We start from the raw sequence: 25,374 nt of genomic DNA, 5'->3' as shown, positions 1-25,374 counted from the left end.
AATTACTGCTCAAGGACATTGCCTTTCAATTGGATTGTAGAAGAAAATGAGGGGAAATGTGTCATTAATGAGAGAAGGGAGTACTGACTGTGTGATTAAGTTTTCATTTGGTTGAGGAACTTCACAATAATGAAGAAACCATCTTCAGGAAGTAATGTACATTTTTCCCCAAATCTCTCAGCTTTAGGTCAGTAATAGCTTTGAAGTTAAACTACACTAAGTGAACAAAGGCCAGCTTTGAATCTCATACTTCCCTTTCCTCTCAAGTTACTTCTAGGATGCTTGTAGGTAAGATCCATGCAGTGGTGGAATATACCTGAACAGAGTAAAATCCAAGTGGAAGAAATTGTTTCATGAGCTGCATAAAGAAGAGATAATAAAATTACAGTGTGACTCAGATCTAGAAGTGAACCACTGGAGAGAGTTCTGATGCTGAAAAGCTTACTCCTCTTGCTTTTATCCTTGCTTGTCTTGTGTTGTGTGTAGGAGCATTTCAGAACAATGTAGGAAGGTATTCTGGATTCAGATTGTCCATAGTTGTTCCAGAGGTATTGGCTAAGGTGACATTCTGGCTTGCACCACTCACTTAGCTGTTTGACTTCTTGTTCTGCTTGTGGCTGTTGATCTTAGGGTACAGGAAACCAGAGTTGTATCCAGAAGGCAGCTCTACTCCTTGGAAATTGCTGTATGTTACTGTAATGCTGGGTATCTGGGCTGCAGGTGGTCCATGGTGAGACTCTCCTTTTCTTTGTCCAATACCATTCAGGCTCTCACCTCTCTAAAGGATGCAAAGATTTAAAAGAAATGGAAAACACAAACATCTACAAGGAGATCAGGTTGCATCATCTATGAAAAAGTGGCATATATTTAGATAAGCCAATCCCCATGACTAACTCAAAAGCCAACTTAAGGGATGGAGGAAAAAGTAGATCTGAACAATTTTTTGAATGTTTCATGAATAACTTATGGGAAAAAAACTGTTAAACAAGTTAATGTACTAAAGCACAGACTTTGCATTTGTTACTTAAGAGCTGGTCTACTTTGGTAGACCAGACTAATGACAGCACATTCAACTATGAACAAAAGTGCAGCGACTACACTCAGACAATCTATGAATTCAATGAAGCAAGGAGTCCCTCCATAAAGGGGGACTGTTTAGGTTCACTGGGGCAAGAGGTGATGTAAAATGTAGTGATAACAGCATGGATAGTTTGAAGGGGGAAGCAAACTAGAGAATGAAGTGAAAACAGGAATTGGGGGAAAGATTAATTAGCCTTTTTTGACAATAGCAATGTTAGCTGTCACTTGCACAAGACCAAAAAATGAGAGTGTTAGGATGAGGCTAGCAATAGTTCATAAGGATCACTACTAACAATAAAGACATACTTTAAGATGTTTATATTACATTGGGGTTAATACTGCAAAGATAGAACTGGCTTGTTTTCACCTGTCAACTCTTTTATTTCCCTATCTGTCGAGAATTAAGGCAAGTTGACTCACTTGTGGCAGATGTCAAAAAAATTTTATCAGTATGCTGTAGCTTTTTTATATGGAAGAAGAAATAGACACTTGCACAACATCTTTCTGAATAGGTAATATGGCATGTTTCAAAAACTTACCTTGATTTCCTCCAAGTTGCATTTTTTAGGTGTTTGGTGCTACCCAAACCAGAGAACATTAAATAGTTAATGTCACTTTGTGCAGCAGTACTTGCCACAAGACTATGGCTGTCTCAGAGGTACAGCCATCGGAATGGCTATCTCAGCTTACTGTGTGTATTATTCATATAAAGATGGCACAAAATTAATGCTTCCATGCTCCGCTAAGGAAATCACAGACCTTATCAGGGGACCTACTGAATTCAAGAAAATATTCAAGTTCCTTGAAGAAGTTGGACTTAAGGAGAACCCTGTAGTACCTGTGTTTTCCTGCTTAGTTTCAGCAATGATCTACCCTTTGTGGTCATGTTTTCTATATTCTGCTGGGAGTATCATGTGATTTTTGCATCTCAAAAAATAACTTAATTTGTGCACAGAGACTGGGATTGTCATTAGTTTTTGTTCCCTCGGTTAGTTAGACCCATGCCAAATATTAAAATAATAATTCTTACAGTAGGTGTAGCAGCGTACTCTGTGACATTCAGTTCCACCATGGATATGTCATCAGCATCTACAGCTGTCTGAAAAATGAACACAGATAAGAAAGACATAAATGACATATAGGTATGTCACAATATTTTACATACGTGAAATGCAAAGTATAGGAAAAAGAAAAAAAGGGGACAGCAGAGGACTGACTGAAAAGTAGTGATATGCTAAAGACAGCCTTGTTTTTTACCTCTCACCCTATGTGTTCATTTGATAACAAATGGTGAGACAACAGAAAGATTGACCAAGTAATTTAGACAGTGAAATACAAATATTACTGAATACAGACTTAAAACCAAACACAAGACAACATATCATTCAGATGCTAAGTTCACTAAAACAGCACCATTGCTTGTCAGAAATGCAATGAAGACAGCTGAATAATGAACCAGGGTGGAAATAAAAAGCTGATGACCTGTTACAGCCTCTTAAGTCATTACTCATTGTGTTAACTCATAGGTTATCCCCATCTCCTTGGCAGGAACCTTCATGATTAATTATGATAAAATGTGCAGATTTGTTAACTTACCAGTTGTCAGAGAATTTAGATATTACACAGTCTATTACCTTCTCACAAATCCCAGAATCATGGAGCTTCAGTTTAGGTTTGGGTCTTACGTCACTAGTTTGAGTTGTGTCTTTACCCGTTTCATAGGAAATCTGTCTGCTAGCAAGTTTGGAGAACATACTGGAGGTATCAGTTTCTGTGTCAGTACAGCCCTAAAATGAATACAGCAAAAACAGTCACACTAGGTTTCTTAGACTTCTGTCCAATTTGCCCCATGAGAAGCAGTTTTACCTAGACAGAAATTGTAAAAGAGACAGACACTGTATAAAAGACATTTCACAAAAGTTATGCCATGTATGACTTCATAAAATCTTTGCTTATAAGAGGTACAAACAAAACTATCAAGTCTGTTGAGTCTAAAATTTGGCTTACTTTTTTTTTTTCCTCTCCACAGGTTGCACTGCAAAATTTCAAACAAAATAGTGTTTTGTTATAGTCTCTTGTTGAAACTTCTCTGATGCACCTCGTAGCTCTGAGGAGACAGTGTTTCCATAGTAGTACCCAACTAGGGAGCACAGATGTTTGGAGGAATTAGGGCCAAAGTTTCCAAAGTGGCTTGGGTGGAAGCAGAAATAAATAGAAGGAAATGTCTGGGGACTGCAGAATCACTGCTTCAGAAACATTTTGTTCCATGAAGGAGCCCTGATGTTATAAACTTTGTTCCAACTAATGGGAAAACAAAAAAATAAAAAGACAAAAATCCCCAACCCACAAGAATTTCCTAGAAGTCAAAAATTCTGTTCCTTTTCCTCACTCTGTCAGCCTTTTTACTACAATGAGGAAGAATCACAGAATTCCATAGACTATAATAAAAGAATGAAACAGTTAATGGGGTTGTGATGAGCAGCTCATGGCAAAATAGTCTATTTTCTGTTTGACAGTGTACCTTGCCTTAAAACAGGGGAACATAACAGTGTGATACACTTCCTTAAATTTTTTTCATGCAGCAAGGGTTTTTCATAAGCAATCTGTGTGCTTTGGATGTAGCTGTCATCAGATGAGAGTATATAATCACTTGAAAATACTCCAAACAATTATTGATACTTTCAATATTTGATACTTTAAATTATTGATACTTTGATAAACTTTCCCCAGGGAAGAAAATAAAAATCAGAGGTGTAGAAAAACATGAACTTTGATGGAATTGGAGAAATTGGCCTGATGAGTCTGTTACTATTAAGAGAGAACACCAATTAGTGATGCTATGCCAGAATTTTAATACATAACAGGTTGATAGTTCTAAGGAGGATCAGGATCATTTTTTCTGTGTAACTGTGGGGAAGGATAAGGGGAACACAGAAGAAGGGGAAGGAAAGATTAATTTAATTTGGATTAAATTAATTGGATTTAAATTAAAGATTAATTTAATTTGGAACAGTGACAATCAAGATTGTATTTTCAGAAGCAGCTTTCTAACTATTGGGGAAGCAATGATGAAGATGAGTCTACAGTGTGAAGTGTCTCCAGACTGAAGTGTGTCCATGGAAGATTTTTCAGAAGAGCTTAACAAAATATCCAGGAGGACAATCTAAACATATGTTTTCCTGCTGAAGCACAAGAGGTTGAGGTAGGCTATTTTCTGGATCCCAGCATTTTAAAAAATGTGTACTGTGCTTCCCATTCCATGCATAGAGTGTATTAACACTTACAGTCCCATTTGATTGAATTTTAAAATGAAAGCAACTTTATTTTCTGAGCATCTGTTCTGGAGCTTGGCTCCTTTTCATTGCAAAGAACTGACTGGAAATTGTTTCTTTAGGATTTTCCAAGGTGCAGAATATCTTTGCATCCACAGGAGGACAAAAAAATTGCACAAAGATAATTTATCAGCTTACAGTTTGATGACCAGCCTTGACATAAAATACATGGCAGCATATGTACTCCTTTTTGAATTGTGAGTGTATGTCTAGAAATCTTATCGCTTAATTGAGCCACATATGGTGCAAAAAACCCCAAAAAAATTATCAGCGAGCATCGAAGCAATTTTATTTGTTTGTTTTAAACTTGAGCCCTTCTTTCTGCTCTGTACTTCAGCTAAACTGAGATTACTTACTAATAAATCAGAGTATTCGGTGGTCAAATCGAATAGTTAAAGGAAACATATATTCTTGTCAGAAAATCTCGACTCTCTCATTGTTCTATACAAGATCCAGACTTACTCAAGGCTTACAGAAAATTCCAGACTGAAGCATGCAAATTGCTTGGAATTTTTTACTTTAGGTAATTTTCATTCTCCATTCCACTGTTTTACCTTGAGTATTAAGAGTTGATTTCCTAAGCAAAAAGAATTGTTGAATTGTTTGTGTGGTTCCCCTTCCCCAGCACTGATAGTAGTACAAGAACACACAGTGTTACTGAAGGAGTCTGTTGTTTTTTTAAGAATCAGGATTCACAATCTAAGAGATGCAATATAAAAATATTCCTTTTTTATTAGCCAGTTTTAAAACCTTCCACCTGAATGGTGGCTACTAGCCAGAAGAATTTAATTTTGATTGGACTGAGAAGTCAAAAGAATACGTAGAGTACAAAGAAATTGAAAGGTCACTGTTAAAAACAACTGTCAGAATTCAGCGCTTGGCTGGATTAGATATACAATTATTACCTTGAGTATGAAAAAGAATCACCAAGAAAATTATGACTTTTCATCTATTTGGAAATTTCATTTAAAACAATTGCAATGAACTAACTAATGTGCTTAGTTAGTTGGTAATGTAACTTTGGGTTGCAAGAGGAAGCCTAAGATTCCAAATATTTCCCTGTTTCCAGCTGCTGTGCAAAACATTTGGTTTCACTTAGACTGGCAGAAGCAAGCTGTTGAGGTCTTCTGTGAGAATGATTCTGTAATGGATTTACTGATTTGCCTAAATCTCATGATTAATATGTTTCCAAATACAGCCCACTTAGCTTTCAGAAAGCATGATCTGTTTCATTACAACCTTGCTTTCCCTAGAGAACTATTTAGTGACCAGTAGTTTCTTTTTTGTGTGTGTCCAGAGTCCAAATCTGTGGTTAGACAAGTACATCCTAGAAGTATGATCAGACTTTCGAGGGTGCTCTGACTCTAAGCTTCCGTTACTTTGTAAAATTCCTGTTGTTCTCTCTTTCCACTCTTCCTTCAGTGTCACAAATCATCAAGAATACAAAGATCTACATCCTGCTTTTACACTTCAGCCTTCTGTCTTTTATTTCACCTTGTCCCTCTACTTTCTTTGGAGCCCTTGTAATGAGCACCATAATGCATTTCATGTAAAGAATCTGCCACTTTGAAGGACTCTATATGAAAATGAATTACTTTGCAATTAAAAATGGATGTATGGGAAGTGTCTCCCTTACTGATTCACTGTCAGAGAGAGAAGACAGTTGCCTTTTTCCTTTCTGCAGCCCACTTAGCTCAGAAGACTGGCTGGTTACGGTCGCTCGTCTGGAGGAGGGATAACTGCTGAAAGACCGTGAGTCTTTAGGAGAAACTCTCAGCAGGGATCCAAGGCAAGGAACATATGTTGCAATGGCTGTTCTAATGGATGAGAGGTAGAACCAGTCAGATTTTTTCTGTTAGCACGAAAATTCAGTCATCATAAACAATGCATTTATTCAGAGAGATGAACTAATGCTGCATGGACTGGAAAATTACTGGGTACAAAAAGAGTTTTCCAGATATCCAATATCTCATATACAATCACCCTGCAAGACTGCTTATTCACAGTGTTCTGCAGAACTCAAATTTATTGCTTGGCAGGGATAAGGACATTAAAGTATAACTCTTTGAACTGAAGGGAGCTATTAAAATGATGTTTTATCTGCTTTCAGCTTAATCAGGGCAAAAATAAAATTCTGTCCCTTTAAACTGAACCTTGCAGAAGTACCATATAATGAATTATTTTAATCTTCCCCTAAGCAGCTATTCTAGCTTCCTCTTACACATCTGTTTGCTGGCTATCTGTAGAGTTGTACAAAGTATGCAGTTATATGACAGTATTTCTTTCTTCATACACAGCGTAAGGAAACTCTTTTGCCTAGCTTTCCTCTTCCTCCCAGCCTTCCCACTTAGATGTTCATGCCCACCTCTTCTCTATCCAGTTCCCCAGTAGGTCTGTGTAAAGGGTAAAACAACAGCATATATATGGCTTTGCTGCCGTCCATCAGATCTCACAGCCTGCACTGAACTTGATATGGTAATGACCCTAGATGTTACAACTCAGAAGAAATATTATCTGAAATACGAAAGCTTGATGAAAGGTGGGGAGGATGCACAAAATAGGGAAGAGGTGGATTGACTTACTGAATTGCATCTCTCACTGGCCTCACTTGTTAATTTAACAAACTGCTATTTATTTGGAACACTGAAAAATGTCTGCATCTCTCATGAAGACTGTTAAAAAATTTATGGTGCCTTCCTTTGAGGTGGGAAGGTCTGTATCTTTTATCATGTAATCTGTAAGTACAGATCAGTATCCATAAACATCTCTAACTCCCATCTGCATAGTAATTTGTTCCAAGTACAAATTCCACTGACATTTTTATGGCATTGAAGAGTTTTCTTGGGCAGGGCAAGGTTGTCTTGCAGAGGTAAAATGAGCAGGTGAAGCGAAGTTTAGGTACTAGTCCTAAAAGCGACAAAGTTACTGTCTGATTTTCTTTGCTATATTAAACATAGCTTATAAGAGTGAACTTACCTGTATTTGGGGTGAGAGATAGCATAAATGATGGGGTTATGGATGACAGAAGCTTTGGCAATCACAGCTGGTATGGAGTTCATGAAGGGTGTTAGGACGTGGGAATACCTAGAGTAATGCAAATGCATTATATACTTAGTATTGAGTTCTATGTCGTCTATGCAGTTATACACTGACAAGACAATGCTTTATTAGTGCTCCAGAGAGAGTAAAAGGGGGAGTTCTGTACCCAAACAGCGAGAGAAAAAATTTTACATCCTTTGCTTGTAAAGATCAACACCAGCCTAATTGCATTTCTGAGAAACATGATTTTCTTGGGGCTTCTCTTGCAGCACTTCACTACTATGACTCAGGATGGTGGTAATTCCCATTTTGTTTACCCTAGGAACAAAGTCAGCCTTCAATAAGTGAATGTGCATTCATCAGTGTATCGATCTGTTCCAAACTCAGCAGATATACTTGCTGAGTAATATGTCACTAAATACCTATGCAGAATGAGGCATTATAGGGAAAGATAACTAATAAATCTATTTTCCTATTCAAAGTTTATTTTTTGCCTGATCTGAACTAAAAAGTGAAGGGGAAGTATTCTTCTGAACTAAAGAGTGAAGGGAAAGTATTTTCAGGTGTCATGTTACGCTCATGTGTTACTGTGACCATGCATATATGCAGGTGATATGACTCTAAAGGATAAAAGAATTATGATTGATGTCCATCAGCCATGCTGCTATCAGCCAGTTAATTTTTTGAAGATAGCTTGAAGTAGGCCATAAGGTCTTGGTCAGAAGAAAGTCAATAGAACAGCTCAGACCAAAATAATAATAACATTTCATAGGCAGTTTCTACCAGGCAAATTCTCCATAGACCTGCTTAGAGGCTATGAAAACCTCTTCCTGCATTGGTAGAAAGAGTTCTAAGTGAAATGGCCCAGTAAGACAGACTTTCCTCCCAAGGATAACATCCTTTCTTTATCACTGCTCTTCTTCCTGAGAAGACAGTCTAAGCTCCATCTTTCAATTAGCCTTGAATTCCTATAATATTAAGGGAGAAAACAGGTTTTCCTCTCAATCCTCTCTCAGAAGAAGGTCTCTCATATGAGTGCTGCAAACAAACAACAGAGGATTGCATAAGTAGGTGGCAGCTCATCTTCCTGGTGAAGAAATTTTTCATCATACTATGGGAATATTTATGCTCTGTGACGAGGTGGAAATGGTTTGCCAATGGTAATACAGAAATTATTTTGTCAGCCGCCTGAATGTTGAGATGCCATTTCACCTCTAATTTAAGGCTTTTCTCTGATAAGCATGTTCTCCGTATACAATTTTTAACATGGTTTCTCCTAATCATACTTTTAAAGCATTGGTTAGAGGTGGAATTCTTCACAGAGTCTGGAGAACACACAACAGTACGACCTTGCTGGAATGGAGTTTTTGACCCTGAGATGGAAGAGAGAGTGCTTTGGTAAGACTGATGGAGAGTTCAGCTAACAGAAACAAACAGTGACAAAGGCTTTTGTTTAAGCTAACCATTCCCAGAAAATACAACCTGTAGACCAACAATATTAGTGAGCATGACTGTGTGCTAGCTCAGTATTCCCCATCCAAAATATTTTCTAAAGGAATTAAGGTTCTTCCTTCATTTTATGTATATTGTTGCTCTGTCAGATGAGTTGTCTCTAGTCCAAGACTATAGCCACAGACTCCATGTCTGCCTCCCATATGTGGCATGCAGTGATTTTATCTGAGTTCATTGTAATAAAAGTCCACAGAAGGCCTCGAGGCTTGGTCTATTAATATCTGAAAAATCCCAGAAGGATTGCCTAAAAGGCATAGTTCAGAAATGGAAAAAAAGCTGAATGAAGCTGTGTTGCTCACCACATGTCTTCATGAGCAAAATTTGCAAATGCTCTTTTGTCACATACTGTAGAGTTAAAAACTTGTTCATTTGTTCACATTTTTGTCAGTGTGAGACATGGGCTAGAAGTCAAGTTCAGCAGGCACTTGATCATCCTAAAGTAGATGTTGAATCGTATGGGACAGCCTGACAGTTCTACATAGCTAAAATGCTTAGCTTAAAGCATCTCCTAATATTTTTTTTGAGGTATCTTAGAGCAAGTAGTGCTGCAAGGTAGCTGGGCTGCATTTCTTTGTCTTCTTGCTCTTCCTCTGTCTCTAGCTGGTCACATATAACCAGTGGTGGGTGTCCAGTACCTAAGTCCCGCTGTGACAGGAAATGGGACACTGGGACACATCCTAAGGATTCACGTTTCTGTGTGAGGAGCCTGTTTACCTTCATGGAGAAAATGTTTGCTGCTGCGTTGAATTGCCCCTCTGGATACAAAGGGAGAGAATCCTCTTCTCTTAGCATTTTTAGTTCTGAAGCGTAAGATTTTAGAAATGCTGTGTTTAGGAAGTTGCCTTTCTAAGCTGTTTGAGAAGAGGCCCTGCAGTGGCCTCTTCCTTAGGTGTGTAACAAATATCACCCCTGCCTCCCAAAATGCTCCATCATAAGTAAATTTATCCTGTGTGTCAATTTTAGGAAAACCTAGTTTTTATTTCTGACTTGAAAAATACAAATAAAAGTGTTTTGTACTGTCATAGGAGTCTTCCACTTGAGGATTTGCAGTTGACAAGACTTTCTAAAGCAGATAGTCACACCCATTTTACGAAGGCTAAACTGAAGCACAGGAAAATTCACGTTAACATGGGAGAAATATCCACATGGAGCCAAGGCATCCAGATTCCCAATCCGTTACTTGTACCTGGATTGTATCAACTATAGTCTGGTGTCAAGCTATGTACAGATACTGTATTAACAGTATCATGCTTTTGTTGAATTACTGTATAAAATGCTGACAATTACATAGATGAAGAACATGCTTAGATGATTTATATTTACCATCTTTTATATCCAGCATCAAAAAGCTCCCCAATGCAAGTAGGTACTAATTTTGAACTTGCTTATACATGTAAGGAATTTCAGCAGTTTGATGTAACACAAGAAAATGAATAGACTTTTGTAAGTAAAAGAAGTGGAGAAAGAAAAGAGAATCAACCCTTGGGTGGATCTTTTTGGGCCCCTTATTTAGCATTTTGGTGCTAAATAAAGTTCAGATAGTTCAAATATCCTAGCATAGAGAATCTGCATTTAGAAATCATCAGCACAGTAATGTTATGTTGCCAGTAATAACCCTCCTGTTTTCTTTTTTTCTTTCTTTTTTACTTTTTTTTTTAATAAGTCAAACTAAGAAAAAAATCACAGTCAGCATGTGCCTTTGTTAAATGTCATTCCTAAATATGTGAATGTTTTGGATGTACTTCAGGCATTAAACTTGACAGGTAGCTTTGACTTTCATCTGTCTTTTACAATTTCACACCTTTTGCTTTCACTGAATATTCCTTTGCTGATACATTCATAATTACCCAGCAAAAGCTACCAGAGCAACAACAGAGTATGGTGACCAGGAAATGACATAAAGCAAGATGACAATCAGTGCAATTTTGGCCATCTTCCACTCATTTTTCATCCTCTGATACTGTTTCTGGAACTCTTTATTTCCATGTTTACATCCAAATGTCTGAATAGACCTAGGGGAAATAAACATACAACAGCAAAAAAAGGAGGTAGGGAGTTGAGCAAATAGTTTCATAAAATGGGCCTACAATTACTTTTATGCTAGTTTATGCTAAAAGTCATGCACTTTTAATGTGTTAATGTATGTATGTGACTGGTCCTTCACAATTCAATGCACTTTTGTTGGACTAATCAATGGCAAAATTCACATGTGCTTCAGTGAAGAAAATAGTCCTGTACCAGAAGAATTTCCACATAAATCAGGTATTGAAGCCAACTGAATAATGCTATACTAAATGTAGTTAGAGAAGTCTTTGCTTCCCTGGGTCCGATTTTGGTACCTTACTCTTACTTGGTACTTCTGAGCTATGTGACTACATATGCTGATATCTACAGGACAGATATCTACAGATTACAAATGTAGTGGCAGACATTGGCCTTTATTTTTACAACAATAGTTTTTGTTTCAGAGACCTGTGATTAAATGGTTTACCTCTTTTTCACCCTTTGTCAAACATGGAATTTGTAGTTTAATTCCATCTGTTTTTCTGTGGAATAGTTGTTGACACACAGTTGTTAGGGGTGTCTGATGTCCCTTTAGTATTTCTTTTGGTTGCTAATTTCTGTAGTCCTTTCTCATCCTTCAGATTTCTCTTGCTGCTACTCATACCTTTTTCTGCATCATTAGACAATATACTGAACAGCTCTGGCTTAAGTTCAGGAATGGCCCTCCTAAGGATCATACTTCTTACCATGTTGACTATTGACAGAATTCTTGCTTAGTTTCCTGTCTCAGTCATGCATACAAATTAAAAGTGAAAAACTTCCTAATTTTCTTCTGTTATTCTTTGTTTTAAGGAAATAAGCAGTCACTTAAACAGAAGGATAAAAACTTAAGACTGTTGGCTACTTACTTGTTGGCCTTCTTGATAGCCTCAAAGATAAAGACATAGCTGTATATGATAGCAATCAAAGGAATGAAAAAGACGAAGCAGAAAAGCAGCATTGTGTAGGCACGGACTGATGGTGTGAAAGTCATGTAGTCCCAAGAACAGGAAGTCAGCAGACCCTCGGGAATATATGCACCTAGAAAGAAAGACAGGAGAAGGCATAAGCCATGAAGTTGTTCTTACTCTGAGTGCAGAAGTTAGAGAAGGATGCTCAGAATAACATGGGATTTAGTCCTATTCTTTTAGAGGGAAAAAGAGGTTAAAAGGATACACGATTCTTCATTTAAAGAACTTATTTTTATTTTCTTTTACTCTGTTGCCCTATTGTATTTATGTTTAGCAGTCTAAGGCTTCAGATTGGAAAACTGAATAATTTTGTTTCAGTTCCTGAATATTGTTTAAAGCTCAACATAGTCAAAGGGCATCTCTCCAAATACTTCAGTGGGTCTTGGATCAGACTCATATTGTCTTTAAATATCTCCATTTCCTGTCAAATTGCTGTCTTCCCAAGGAGTGAAATGAAACTGATAGTTATAGCTACCACTTTTTTAAGCTTGTGCAGATGAGAGAAGTGTACTGTGCAAAGGAGAGAGATTTATTGTGTAGATCAAATTAATTTTGTCGTGAAGTAAAGTTGAGTACAAGTAAAAAGAAAAATCATACATACATAATATCCTGCCTGAAATAAGATATAATCTCCTTAAAGGAACTGTGTCAAACTGTTAACCAAAGAAATTGTCAACAGCTATGTCTTTTTACCTTTGTATTTTAATTTTCACTGTTTACAGTGATATTTTGTGTTGAACTCTTAAAAATATTGTACCAGATGTGCTCAGATGCATGGGTACTATTAGAGTCTAATTAGAAGATAACAACACCCTTCAAGCATTTATTCCACCTTCTCCAATTAAGAATCTAGAATCTAAGACTATATTGTCTTTTTGTTGTTCTAACAGCTCCTTATTCAACTAAAGGCTGCTGCTCCCAGTATTGCAGTTTGCCTGCTTAAACATGCTTCGTGTTTATGGGGTACCAGAATGACAATAACAAGTCAATAACAAAAATCTGCTGAATTTCTACTCAGGAACTGAGTTGGTTGCAACATCCCTTGGGAAAATCAAACATTGCTATGTTCTCACCTCAGTTGAGCTGACACATTCTCTTCTGGAATTAGGGAGCACAATAATGGGCTGGGGTTTTGAATAATGAGTTCATTCTAACTTATAGACTGAAACTGGTGACTCGTAGGAAATGAATGGTAGTGAGGCGGATTCAAATGAGGAAGAATAACATAAACTCTCTTTGTTACAAGTTGCAGGGATCAAGACGCTGTATGTGTATTCCAATTTGCAGGTGTAAAATTCACATTTACAAAAACAAATTAGTTAGTTATTACTAAATGCCATCCTTATTGGAAGCCTTAGTGAAGATACCAATGGCTGAATGGAGCATGTGACCAACACCTAGTGCAATTTGCCCATCTAGAACACAGTCAAGACTTACTGAAGATGTACTTGCACAAAATACTCAGACTGTATTCCTGTTTTACGTGACTAAAGAAATTTAGATTGACACTACTATCAGACACTACTAAACAGCACCTTTGAGGAGGAAAGAGGTCATCAGAAAAAAACACAAATAAATTAATTTCATTTTTATATTGTTGAATTTGGTTCAATGGAAGTAGGTAGGGCATAATAGGCAGGCGCATCCTTCATAAATTTTGGCCTTGATTTTATCTACTGTTCTTTATTCAGTAAGTAATGAGCTTAAGGAGAAGTGCCATTATCATATAATATGCTGTAATACCCACTGGATTTTTTTTCTTTTGATTAGAGATCTTCAGTTTCAATACGTATTTTATCAGTTTTCTTCAAATTTATTTATTCAAGCCTAATATGCAAGCCATTAATTCAGCCCTCTTCTATACCTGTAATCGGTCTTTAATCCAATGCTGTAGGGAAAAAAACTTTTATTCCATTTCACTTACTCCATCCAAAGAAGGGTGGGAGGCTCCAAGCCAAAGAGTACAGCCAGACTCCTACCAGGATGATTAGGGCCTTCTTCTTAGACGTCACTCCAACAGAAGCCAGAGGTTTTGTGATGACAAAATATCTGTCCAAGGCAATCACCATCAAAGTGATCATAGATGTAATGCCAAAAAGAGCTCCGCAGAAGGCGTACAGTTCACAGCCTTTCAATGAAGATGAGAAAAGTAGCAGTGAAATTAATCTACCCATGCTAATTAATTTCTGCGAGAATTCAAATCTGTGTTTCTTGTGAACTAATGTCTTCTGGAATTTGTAAAGCAATGGAACTTCAGTTTTCCTGCAGTTGTAATGCTATTTCAAAGCTGCTGTCTGTCTTGCTAATTACATTATCCATGGAGATAAACTTCAAAGATTTTGTTTGCTTGAATTGCTGGAGACAGTGATACTTAACATATTTGCAGTCATTGATTTCTAATGTTTCTAGTGGGATCATTTCAGCAGTCCATTAATATCTTGTTTAACTCCAGTTTTACTGCAGCTCCCATAGAAACAGCTGTTTTGCCTAACAGTGGGTTATAGCTACTTTGATATCGTGGAACCATTTATATCTCAAGGTCAGCATAACTGGAGTAAATATGCAGAATATGAATATATTAATGAGTGATTTTAATTATTCAGACAACCTAATGATTAGAAGTAGGGGTTTGGTTTGTTTTCTTATTTTAACATGTATGCAATTGAACACTTCATGGAACTAAAATAAATGTGCTTTTGGTCATCAGAGATCAAAATAGCAACATTACTTCTCTGACCTTCCTCTCTGTCAATACCTGTTCAAGAGGCAAAGTCTAGTCTTCCTCTTACTACAGTTACAGAGGAAGAATGAAAGCACCTTCATACCACGTTTTCTTACTGCACAGGAAATGTTCAGTTAATATTTCTGTTGTGAAAACTCACTTTTGCCAGGCTTTCTTGCCTCGCTTTGCCAGGTGCAAGTCCCAGAACAGGTTACTTAGAAGAGCTGTTAAGCTGGTGTGTTGGGAGGTGGTGCTTCTTTGTCATAGGACTGTGCCAGTAACTTAAGTTATGAGATGATTGGGGAAGAATGCTGGAAAGAAGACCAGTCCTGTGCCTTATGTTGCCAATGTCGCCTTTGTATCTCATACACGTAATTTTCCTCTCCAAGGTGGGAATGTATTTATTGCACACAGACAAAAATGTTCAAAGAAACATTTGTGTCAACATTGAAACAGTGTTGAGAAATGTTCTCCACATTGCAAGTGTACCCGAGGATAAGGAAATAGTACATTAACTGCCACTATGGTAAGAACATACTTAGTAATTTATTAGAAAGAATATATACAAACCTTTCTCACCAAAAATCCAGCGTTTGTGGAGGCTGTTAGTGAAAAAAACTGGAGACTGCGTAATGGACATCAGGAAGTCACTAATAGCTAGATTGATGATGAATATGTTGGCTGGAGTCTGAAGGCTCCTGCTCCTACAAAGATCAGAAGGAATGTTGCTAAACACTGCTGCACTGTTAATTACGTTGTTACTCTTTCCTGTGAGCCTTGGCAGCTTCACAAATACCCAGGCACACTACATAGCAAGCTAGAGCAAAGTGCTTCTCGTTTCCCTCATGAGAGAACATAAGCAAGGCTCAGTTTTACACATTTATACTCCTATGTGCTTTAGAGGATTGTTTTGATAACCAGCTCAGTGATGGGGATAAATCATAATGTTCTTTAAATATTCTGACCCAGTGCACTGCATGTCCATGATTAACAGGAAATTAAAGTTGATGTACTCTATGGATTTGCTGCATCTGGGTTGTGTTAAGCAGGGGGAGAGGAGCGCATTTTCAACTGCTGATAAGATCAACAGTGACTTCCAAATACCGGGATTAAGCAAACTTGCTATGTACTACATCAAGCATTTTGGTTTACATCAATTCTTCTTCATGACACTCAATTCACTGGCCCAGACACACAGACCAATAGCCAGCCTTCAGTGTACCCTGCCTGTATATGTTATTCATAGTATTACAGTACAGTGTTTTAAAGAGTATACATAAAAGCTCAACTGAGAGCTCCTCAGTTTGGGGCTCAGTGTAACTTTTTAGCTCCTTTCTCAAATTTTCAGTCTTAGACACAATTGAAAAATACCAGAATAAATGATGGGTTCTTTGCACTGATCCAGAATCAATCACTAGGACTACTGTCCCCTATCTGTCAATTTAGGAGCAGGGAGATATTATTAGTAGATGCTTGTGGGCCACTTATATTTGTTCAGTAGACTGCAAAGTTACTGAACATATTTCTGTTTCAGGCAGCTGGCTGTCTTACAGTTTGCCATTACTTGAGACTGCTTTGTAGGTATCTGATGTGTTCTCTGAACTTCTGATGTACTTGTTACTTTGCTATCAGTATCGCTTTCTGTCTTCATAACATCTTCAAATGAAGGCAAGCTGTGTCCTCCAGTGGAACTGCAACTGCCATGACTGGATTTCCTGTATGGGACCAGCCAAACAGCTGAGCTAGCTCATGTACTTCATCCTTACATGTCTGGTCGGTATGCCAACACCTTTTCTATTCTTAAGGCCATGTCATTCACACTTAAGTGTTGGTATCTACTCTGAATGCACATACTGAAACCTACCGTTTAATGCACCACATATATATAAGCTCAAGACCCAGACTACTTTAATCCACACTCCAGTGATTTAAGTTGACATAGCCAAATTATCATATAATTGCTATTATTTTGGTTTATTGCAGTAGTGCCTAAAGACCAAACATGAAGTAGAAGCTCAGTGGCCTGGACATCATGCCAATGCTCTGCCCCAGTATGACAAAACAGAAACACGAGTGAACAGGTATGGTGAAAATATCACATTGTTGTCAGAGATCCAATTTCCTTCAGATATAAAAGTTGGAACATGGCTTTAGTTAAAAGCAAGTAAGCCAAGCCACCCGCCTCACCGGGATGCCGGGGACCCCTACCCCACCCCTTTTATATATATTTTTTTGTGTGTGTGAAAATGTGAAAGCAAGAGACATGGCCAGTAAGGAACAGAGCGGAAAAAGGAACTGAGTAGTAAGCAGCAGGAGGAAGGAAACATCTAAAATAGAGAAGATATGTGGGAGACACAGGTGGGAAACATCCCATCAGTCCAGTGCAGACACAGTTCAGCCAGCAGAAAAAAATTCACTGAAAGGTTTCTGCTTTGGCTGCTTTTCTATTGCTTGGCATATCTGTGTGATTCTTTGCAATTTTGCTAACAGTTTTGCTGTGGCTATGGTTAATGGGAAGAAGTCATAGGGAAATGGCAGTTTGCCACTTTTTTTCTTACAGCAATGTCTCTTGGTGCATTTTACTATGTCTGCATAGTAGTCTGATCGTATGCCTGTGCTGCATTTGCAGAGCACAGTCAAGGTACTGTTAAAGTTCATAAATTTGGGTATTTAAAAAAAAATCCAAAAGAAAGATACCTGCAGAAAGCATAGATAACCAGGAAATTACCCAGAGTTCCTGTGATCCCCACTATAAGAATGACTACTCCAATTGTATAATGGGCATGGTCTGGGACATCCACTGTAGGAAAGGCACCAGGAACATCTTGCACTGTCATCTTCTGTGGAGTAAACAAGAGGTCATAGGTATATTGTCAGACTTTACTGAATAAGCTGGCATATGCTTCTCTAGAAGAGGAAATGGTCAAGAAAGCAAAAAGCAAGCAAAAAAAGTCAGAATAAGCTAACTGCTTTCAAATTACGTTTAGTGTTGATCATCTTCAGGGGATAAATATGCCATCAGAAGTGCCAAGGTCCAAGGGTGGTTTATATGTTTATTGTTGATTTAGAATTTTGGTGAAGAAAAGCAATCTATTCTCTCCCAAAAGAGATAAGGATATAGAAGAGAAAAAGAGAGACAGGAAGGGACCCTTTTTATTGCATCTGACATCAAGTAACGCAGTACTTAACAACAAGTAAGTTTTCTGTAGTTTTCATTTCAGGAAAGTTTCTGTACCTATGAAGTATGATTTCTGTTGTCCTCTGACATCACTGGCTAGATGTCTCTAACTAAGTAGAAATGATCTTCTATGGATAAACATGCATTTATTCCTTTAGTAGTATGACTGTTTCATTTCTCCCACTGAATAACACTGAATTGCCCTCAAGACTTAGTTTACCAAAAGCCTGGCAGCATTGAACATCTTCTGGAAACTAAATTAAGGATCAGAAAAACGAAAACACAAATACTTTATACCTTATGCCTGGTTTCCATACCAGTTCTGTTTTCACTCTGCACTGAATGAAGGTATTTTGCTCTCTGTGAAGTATGTGATAAAGCACTTGATGAAGGTATTTGTGTCTTAATCAGCTAATAACTCATAGCAAAATTCAGTAGCCAAGTCTGAAGACTACAGCATTTTAAATAATAATTTAAAAATATTTTTTAGTTAAGTATCAGGAGCCACAAACACATTTTAGGCCAAGTGACCCCAGATTAGTAATGAAGCAAACAATAAGGCTGCACCCAGGAAGCAGGATGACTTGATAGAAATTGAAGAGGAGGGAAGAATAGCTGTCCAAACTGTCACTGTTCTGCTGCCTTTTGATATAAGGTCAGGCAAGGAGACTTAAACACTCACCTCTGTGCAACTGCCACTGTCCTAAACATGTTTTGGCATCAGCTTCAAACGGCTAATGTAGGCATGAAAAATACAAAGCCCCATCTTCATTCATCTGCACGGACAGATCCTGTCTCCATAGCCAGGCTTTTCTCATCAAGGGTGGCACTCACTCTGGAATGACATGCCACGACCACTGCTTATAGCTCAAGCCTGCAAGCTGCAGCCATGGCATTCCTCAGCTACTGAGCTACGAGAATCATACCAGGGTTGAGAAAAGCCCACGAAATATTTTGAATTCTTTGTAGCCTGCCTACGGTGAATACTGTCAACCTGGCTGTGGCCTAGGATCCAGGACAAGGGAATTGCCTGTACCGAGATCTGTGCCTGTACCAAGCTTAAATAATGCTTTGAGGCTGGATATGTTCTTTCCAATCACAAGTTGTGGCAGGTGGTGGTACAGCTGTCATATGCAGTCATTCCCTCCCAGGAAAAGGAAGGTTGCTGGTAGGAAAGGATGAAAGTGTACAGAGGTAGATATGAAGTTCTCCCTTTTATGTTACAGTTGTGTTAGTAGTTGGCATTCACCGTTAGAGTGCAATTCAGAAATGCCTTTGACAACATCCCATTTATCAAAGGAAATAGGTATTTTCAGACAATAGGGGCAGACATTACTTCTAAATACATCTGTGAGATTGGGCTGAAGTTATTAGAGACAGTGTGTATTTAAAACCAATGTGCCAGCAGCAAGAGGTGAACCCCAGGAGTGTCTGGAATTCTGGAAGAGATTGTCTTTGCTTGTGTTCTGAAGATCTGCCCACAGCAATTCTCAACAAGTAGAGTGTGCTCCCTGGGTTTCTACATTAGCAGCAACAAAATGCTGGACAAATACTCTGATCTTAGAGAGAGAAAATGTAGCTCTGGCTGTTATTATAATTGGAGCAAAATGTTAAGGTTGATACTCTAACTGAATGACAGTATCATGACATTTATTGTTCAGGTTCCTGCAGCAAAGTGGAAGCTGGCATCACATCATGAGCATCAGTGAGCGTCTTGCCTAGGTAGAAATTGCTGTGCTTAACACACTGCCAGTAAAATAGCAAAAAAAATCCCATACTAATAACAAGAGGGGAGGGGGAGTCTGGGATAAAACTATTTTAAATAAACAGTTGGTTTGTTGTTTTTTTTTTCTCCTTAGCCTTGTGGCTAGAACATTTTTTAACTGCTGTTCTACAGAGAGTTAATGTTGATTATTAATGGAATGGAGATTTCTGATGTTTTTCCCTGTAGCTATCCATTTAATCAGAACTGGATCGAGGTAACAGAAATGAAGCAACTAAAGGAGTTTGTTTTGGCTGCAAAGAACAGATTAAAATGGCTTTAATTTGAATTAAATTTGTGGAGGACTAAGGACAAGGAAAAATTTAAAAGATAAATATAAATACACAGAGAAATCACAAGGGAGGAAAGGTTATTTAAGGGACAGTAGAAGACTTTACAATGACTTATTTAGGAATGAAAAAAGTTTAGAGTCAATAAAAATGTCAAATGTGAAAAAATAAAGGAATAATATTTATATTGGAGCAGTGATAGGACATATATAATACTAAATGTATGGGCGAAGAAAAGGTCTGTGGCAAAGAGGAATAAATTCACATTTTAGTGTGGTCTTCCTGTAGGCCTGGGATTTTTACCACAGGGTCCAACTCTGGCTGTTCTCTAAGAGGAAGAAGTCAATTATTTAAAAAAAGTAATTAATTTCACTGTTTTTATTGGAAATACAGATCTGATTCAAAGCTTCTTTAAGTCAAAGAAAGGTACTAGTTGACCGACAAGACATTAGATCAGGCCTAAGCACTTCAAATTCATCACTAAGTTGCATAGATACAGCTTCCTTACTAGAAGATGAAAACACATGCTTGTATCAAGGTCAGCTCTAGATCTTCTAAGAGAATTGTAAGTGAAAAGAAAGGACAGGGAGAAAAAGATAGCACTTGAGGAAATCAGGTCAGCAGGATAATCAAGAAATCAGACAATTCCCAAAGGTTTTCTCTATTCAGTTTCTCCAGCAGATTAACCTTTCTTAGTCTCTGTCTTCTGTTGTCACCCCGTGGTATGAGTACTTGGTTGGCAGGGGAGAATAAAAATCCCACTGTTGCAATCCCCACGGTAGCAATTGTCCTTTGAGAATACTCGGAACAACTATTTCAACTGCATTGGTAATACATAGCATTGTTGCCTTGCATGCTTTTCTGTTCAGCCTTCTTTCTATAAACACCTTGTAATGAAGATAAAAATGAACAGGCAAAACCAGCACTTCATTATTTCTCTTCCAAGCGATATGACAACAGTTTATTTAATGTAACATGGTTCAAAACATCACCAAATACACAAAGAAACTGAACGAGAAGCTAAGAGGTTGGACATTTTCCAGTGGATGGACAATGAACTACAGCTTTCCAGAGTCAACAAATAAAAGATGCTAGTACCTGAGGCTCTGGACCACTGGGTGCCAGTATACCCACAGGCCTACTGTGCTGTGGGTGGCTTAGATTAGTATTAATTCTGTAGGAAACAATTCATTGGGAAGCACCAACTTCCTGACAGTCGGTCAATATAAATGTTGCACATTTCTGAAGCAAGCAAACAAAATCATCATGGAAGCTGTGGAGGACATCAGGGTAGTAACTGTAATGTAACAAAATTTCTTCACAGTAAGTACCGAGGGTCAGTTGGAGAACATATCTTCTAGCCAAGGATGGCATTTTAGTCAACCTTAAAAGCAGGTTTTGTAATATTGTTTGGGTGTATATGAAAACTGGCCTTTTGCTAGAACTGTAAAAGAATTTGTGTTTTTAATCTCTGATAGGCATGTCATTTATTATTTATTTACACTATAGGTTTGCAGAATCAGATGGATAATTTTGGTCTGGTAAGGAACTTGGGAAGCACCACACAGATTCAGACCAGCATTCCTGACAAAACACTAGCCTGCCTTTAGCCATGACTGGGTGTTTCACAGAGCTGTGAAACATGCATAACAAACAGTGATGTGGGAATTTAATTTTCAGTATAGAGTCTTAGCAGTTGGTTTGTACCCTAAAACAGGGTTATTATCCCTTTGAAAATATAATCTTAGTGGAGGATGTTTTTATCCTCCATGTACAGGTGTAATCCTTTTCTAAATCCTACTCTATCATTTGCCTCAATAGAGTCAGTGGCAAGAAGTTATGAAGTTGCTCTGCGTTAGTGTATTTCCTTCCAGCTGGTTTAAGTGTGTCCTTGTGGAAACACTAGAATAGAGGGAAAGAGCTAGGCTTAATGCAGTCTGCCTTCTTAAAATGCTCATTGTTCTCCCTAAAGGAATGCTTGTCTACTGCCTACAAAACAGATAAAACAGAACTGACCGTGTTTCCAGTTGTCAATCAGTAAACTTGACTGAGACAAACTTGAGATGCTTTTTGGGAGTTCGGAGAAAAGGAAATATTTGATAGATAAATATGTCTAAATCCCTGCTGGTTTGGCCTTGTCCGTGGAGGCTGCAGCACAACATGAAGCCTTGTTATTCTATATTTATGGCCTGCTGCCACAGCTGGTTACAAGGGAGGCAGAATTCTTCCTGCAGGGCCAATCTGAGGAGCCAGCCTGCTTCTTCAGGAAGAGAGCAGTGCACAGTCCCTTCTGCTAAGGCTTGGTGCAAGCAGAGAAGGGGTAGAAGTGAATCAGCCACAGAGAACATCAGTGTAGGGCAGAACTTGTATTTCACCATGAAGTTTGTAAAGAGCCTGCAAGACACTGGTCTGAAGAGAGTTAAAAAGATAAAGGAATTCCTTTGCAGTCCAGGACAAAACCACGATTCCTAAGTGATTTGCCCAGGTTAGAATGAAGTCCAGATCAGATATAAAACCCAGGAATATTTGATGCTTGCATGTGTTCTGTCTTGGGAATCTGTTTATTACACATATTTTCCTAAAGAGAAGGTTTTCTAAAAGTTATTTCATAATTGATTAAAAAAAACCCCAAACCAAGCAAACCAGCTCACTTCTGAATCACTTCTGGTAGAAGACATACCATTTTCGAAAGTCCAACCCTCCCATGCCCAGTCTCATGCCAATAGCATGAGAAAAATATTTGTGTATAAGTGAAAAAAAGGACAACATGCAAAGAACACAGTTCAACTATTATTGGGGAAAAAATCTGTTCTTTTTCAGAGTAAGAAAAAAAATTGTATCGCCAAATTACTGTTCACTTGGAGATGTTGATTACTGGGATGTTTGTACTGACGTCCTACTAAAGCTAACAGTGATGATGGTAGGAGCAAGGCCATGCATGTAAATACTTGTAGAGAATATAAATCATATTTGATATAGCCCACTCCTCCCAATGGCAAGAGTATAAAACAAGGTTTAGATTATACTTATAGGGAAAGAAGAAATCCTTATAAGGTCATTTGGGGATTTGAGCAGTCCCACATTGATTCTGGCAATGTATCCGGTTTCTTTGTTCTTAATTTTCCTCCAAACACAGGTAATGAGGCTGCTTATTTACACAGTATGACTTACACAAGCAATGGTAGTGTTAGGCCTTTTACATTACAACAAACCGTATAGTTTAGAAAAATTACCAGAACAGAAATACCGTAATTTCTTAGGGTTTCTAGGTACAATGTTTGTACTGCCTACCTACAAGAGGCCTCAAACAACTGATAGCACTTATTTTTCTTCACAGTTCCTTGCTCTGATTTCTGAGCTTGCCTCTGTAGGCACTTGCTCTGTGATGACGGGCAGCACAAAGAGGAGTGTAATCCCACCTCAATTATGGTTTCAGCAGGGTGACGCCAACTGCTAAGCCCTCTTTCCTGTAGGCAGCAGGGCTTTCCATAGATGATGTTTGTCCTGTTGAGCAATTTGGATAGCAGATTTTGTATCCTGTCTTGGGGATTTAATCTCAACCACAAGCAGCACATATTGCTTTCAGTCCTGAAACTCTCTTAAACCAATCTTTGTGTCAAATTAAAATGCAAAAGCTTGAAAATACAGTCCCTTGACCCAGGGAGAGGAAACGGACAGCTAATTACCTCTTCCAGCAGGATAAGGAAAAAATCCATTTTTAATTTTCCACAGTAAATCGCTCTGTCCCCAGCATCCTTTTCCATTTCACCATGCGCTCTCCAGTTCCTCTTCTCCCTCCCTGCTGTGTTCTGCTATCCTCTTTCATATGTTATCCATCTAATTTAGTTTGTAAGCGCCTTGGCTCAGGACGCTTCTCAGTTTATTTTCCTGTAATACACTGCGCACATCCAAGTTTTATTAAAAAAATAAATAAACAGACTGCATTTTTACTATGCAAATAATAAAATATTTACTGGTCCTTCATTGTAAATTAGGATCAAACTGAAACACCCAACCCAACATCCTATATGCATAAAAACTTTTGGAGTGTTTGAAACTTGCACACAATTTTTAAGTGTCCACTGTGTTATGTGGGCCATGCCAGAATACCTGGTGTGACCACATCAAGATTTTAAGTTGAATTTCAGATTTTAAAAACTTTAAAAATTAGCTTGGGTCATTTTTTTATTCTTTACTTTTAAACAGACTTCCGTTTAAACAGCAGGTAGACAAAACTTTGTAGTCCTAATACTATACTGAGATATACAACCAGGAAGAGGACTTCTGAACTCCTTTGGTTTGGGTTATGGGGTGGGATAGAGAATATTTTTAGCATGCCCAAATAAAGTCCATCCTGAAGTGTCATCAGAACAGATTCTTACCTTCACACTTCTAAGGAAATTTTCTTTCTGTTTAGTATTTAACAGCTAAGAAAGAGCTTTGATAGAACTTACCTGGGAAAACCTTCTGAACAAACCTTCTGTTTGGGTAACCACAAACAACTCTTTAACATTTACATAAGCATTCCACTGCACTTACAGACTATTAGAGAAATGATGGGGATTTCCATCTTGAATAATAACACAAGAGAGCATTGTGTTTGAACTGCTAAACAGCTGTTTAATGCACAAGAACATGTTTTGATAGTTTGCAACATATTTGGTGTACTGTGCCATTAGACATTCCTCCCTGTCTTCTGCCCATGTAACTCTGCTGAAAAACACTGCTTCTACAGTCCTTTCTGCAGTAAATAAATAGTTAAAGAAATAAAAAGAAGATTTTTAAGTTTTCATTATGTTGTTCATTATTACATTACAGCATTAAATGTGTACATGGACCTTAAATGGCCATTTACAGTTCTATAAATGCCAGCTTTGCCAGCAGAACTACTTGCTACAGCTTTTAGTGACAGAAAGCACTTACTGTTGGGGCTCTAAGAGGCAGGTCCATCAATGTGTAGGCATTGGCTTCCGAGTCATTCCATGCATTGAAGGACTCCACAATTTTCGTGCCGTTGGGGTCCTCAGAGGGACAAGAGATCCCCCTTTGAATGGGCTGATTGTTCAGATGAACAAAATCTAAGCAAAAACGAAAGAAAAGCTCTCCTCTGAATTTAAGTCAGCCAATTTACCTTTTTGTATGTGTGTAAAGCAGACTGTCAGGTGCTCTGGAATAAGGTGAGATCCAGTGCAGAGTTTCTCACTAGAGCTTCAGATTGCTTAACTCCATCTTCAGCTTAGCAAAGGGCAGCAGCAGCGGCTTCCATTTAAATACAGGAGATGGCAGGGTCCGCACATGCCCAGTTTGAAGCTTGTTCCATCCAGATTCCAGTTTCACTTTAATGACAGTATAAAACTGATGCTCACTGAAAAGTGCTGTTATCTTTTTTGCCTTTGACAGATTTATGTCTGAATTTTAATGCTATATCCACATTATCCCTCTGTG

The 25,374-nt window shown here is 38.1% G+C and overlaps 1 protein-coding gene across 1 annotated transcript; it reads right to left on the bottom strand.

Moving 5' to 3' along the window:
- Positions 1 to 586: 586 nt before the first annotated feature.
- OPN4 (opsin 4) lies at positions 587 to 24,879 on the bottom strand. Its single transcript, XM_072870579.1, has 12 exons — positions 24,853 to 24,879; positions 17,397 to 17,539; positions 15,270 to 15,403; positions 13,902 to 14,105; positions 11,876 to 12,047; positions 10,811 to 10,975; positions 7,389 to 7,496; positions 6,049 to 6,229; positions 2,715 to 2,867; positions 2,111 to 2,179; positions 1,620 to 1,658; positions 587 to 778 (listed from the first exon to the last, which is right to left on the bottom strand). The coding sequence occupies exons 1-12, from the start codon at positions 24,877 to 24,879 to the stop codon at positions 587 to 589; spliced, it is 1,587 nt and encodes a 528-aa protein (XP_072726680.1).
- Positions 24,880 to 25,374: the final 495 nt, after the last annotated feature.

The sequence above is a fragment of the Ciconia boyciana genome, chromosome 8 (genome assembly GCF_034638445.1).
Source record: "Ciconia boyciana chromosome 8, ASM3463844v1, whole genome shotgun sequence".
Taxonomy (NCBI): domain Eukaryota; kingdom Metazoa; phylum Chordata; class Aves; order Ciconiiformes; family Ciconiidae; genus Ciconia; species Ciconia boyciana.
Note: the sequence above shows the minus strand (reverse complement) of the source record. Positions and strands in the feature narration are given on the sequence as shown.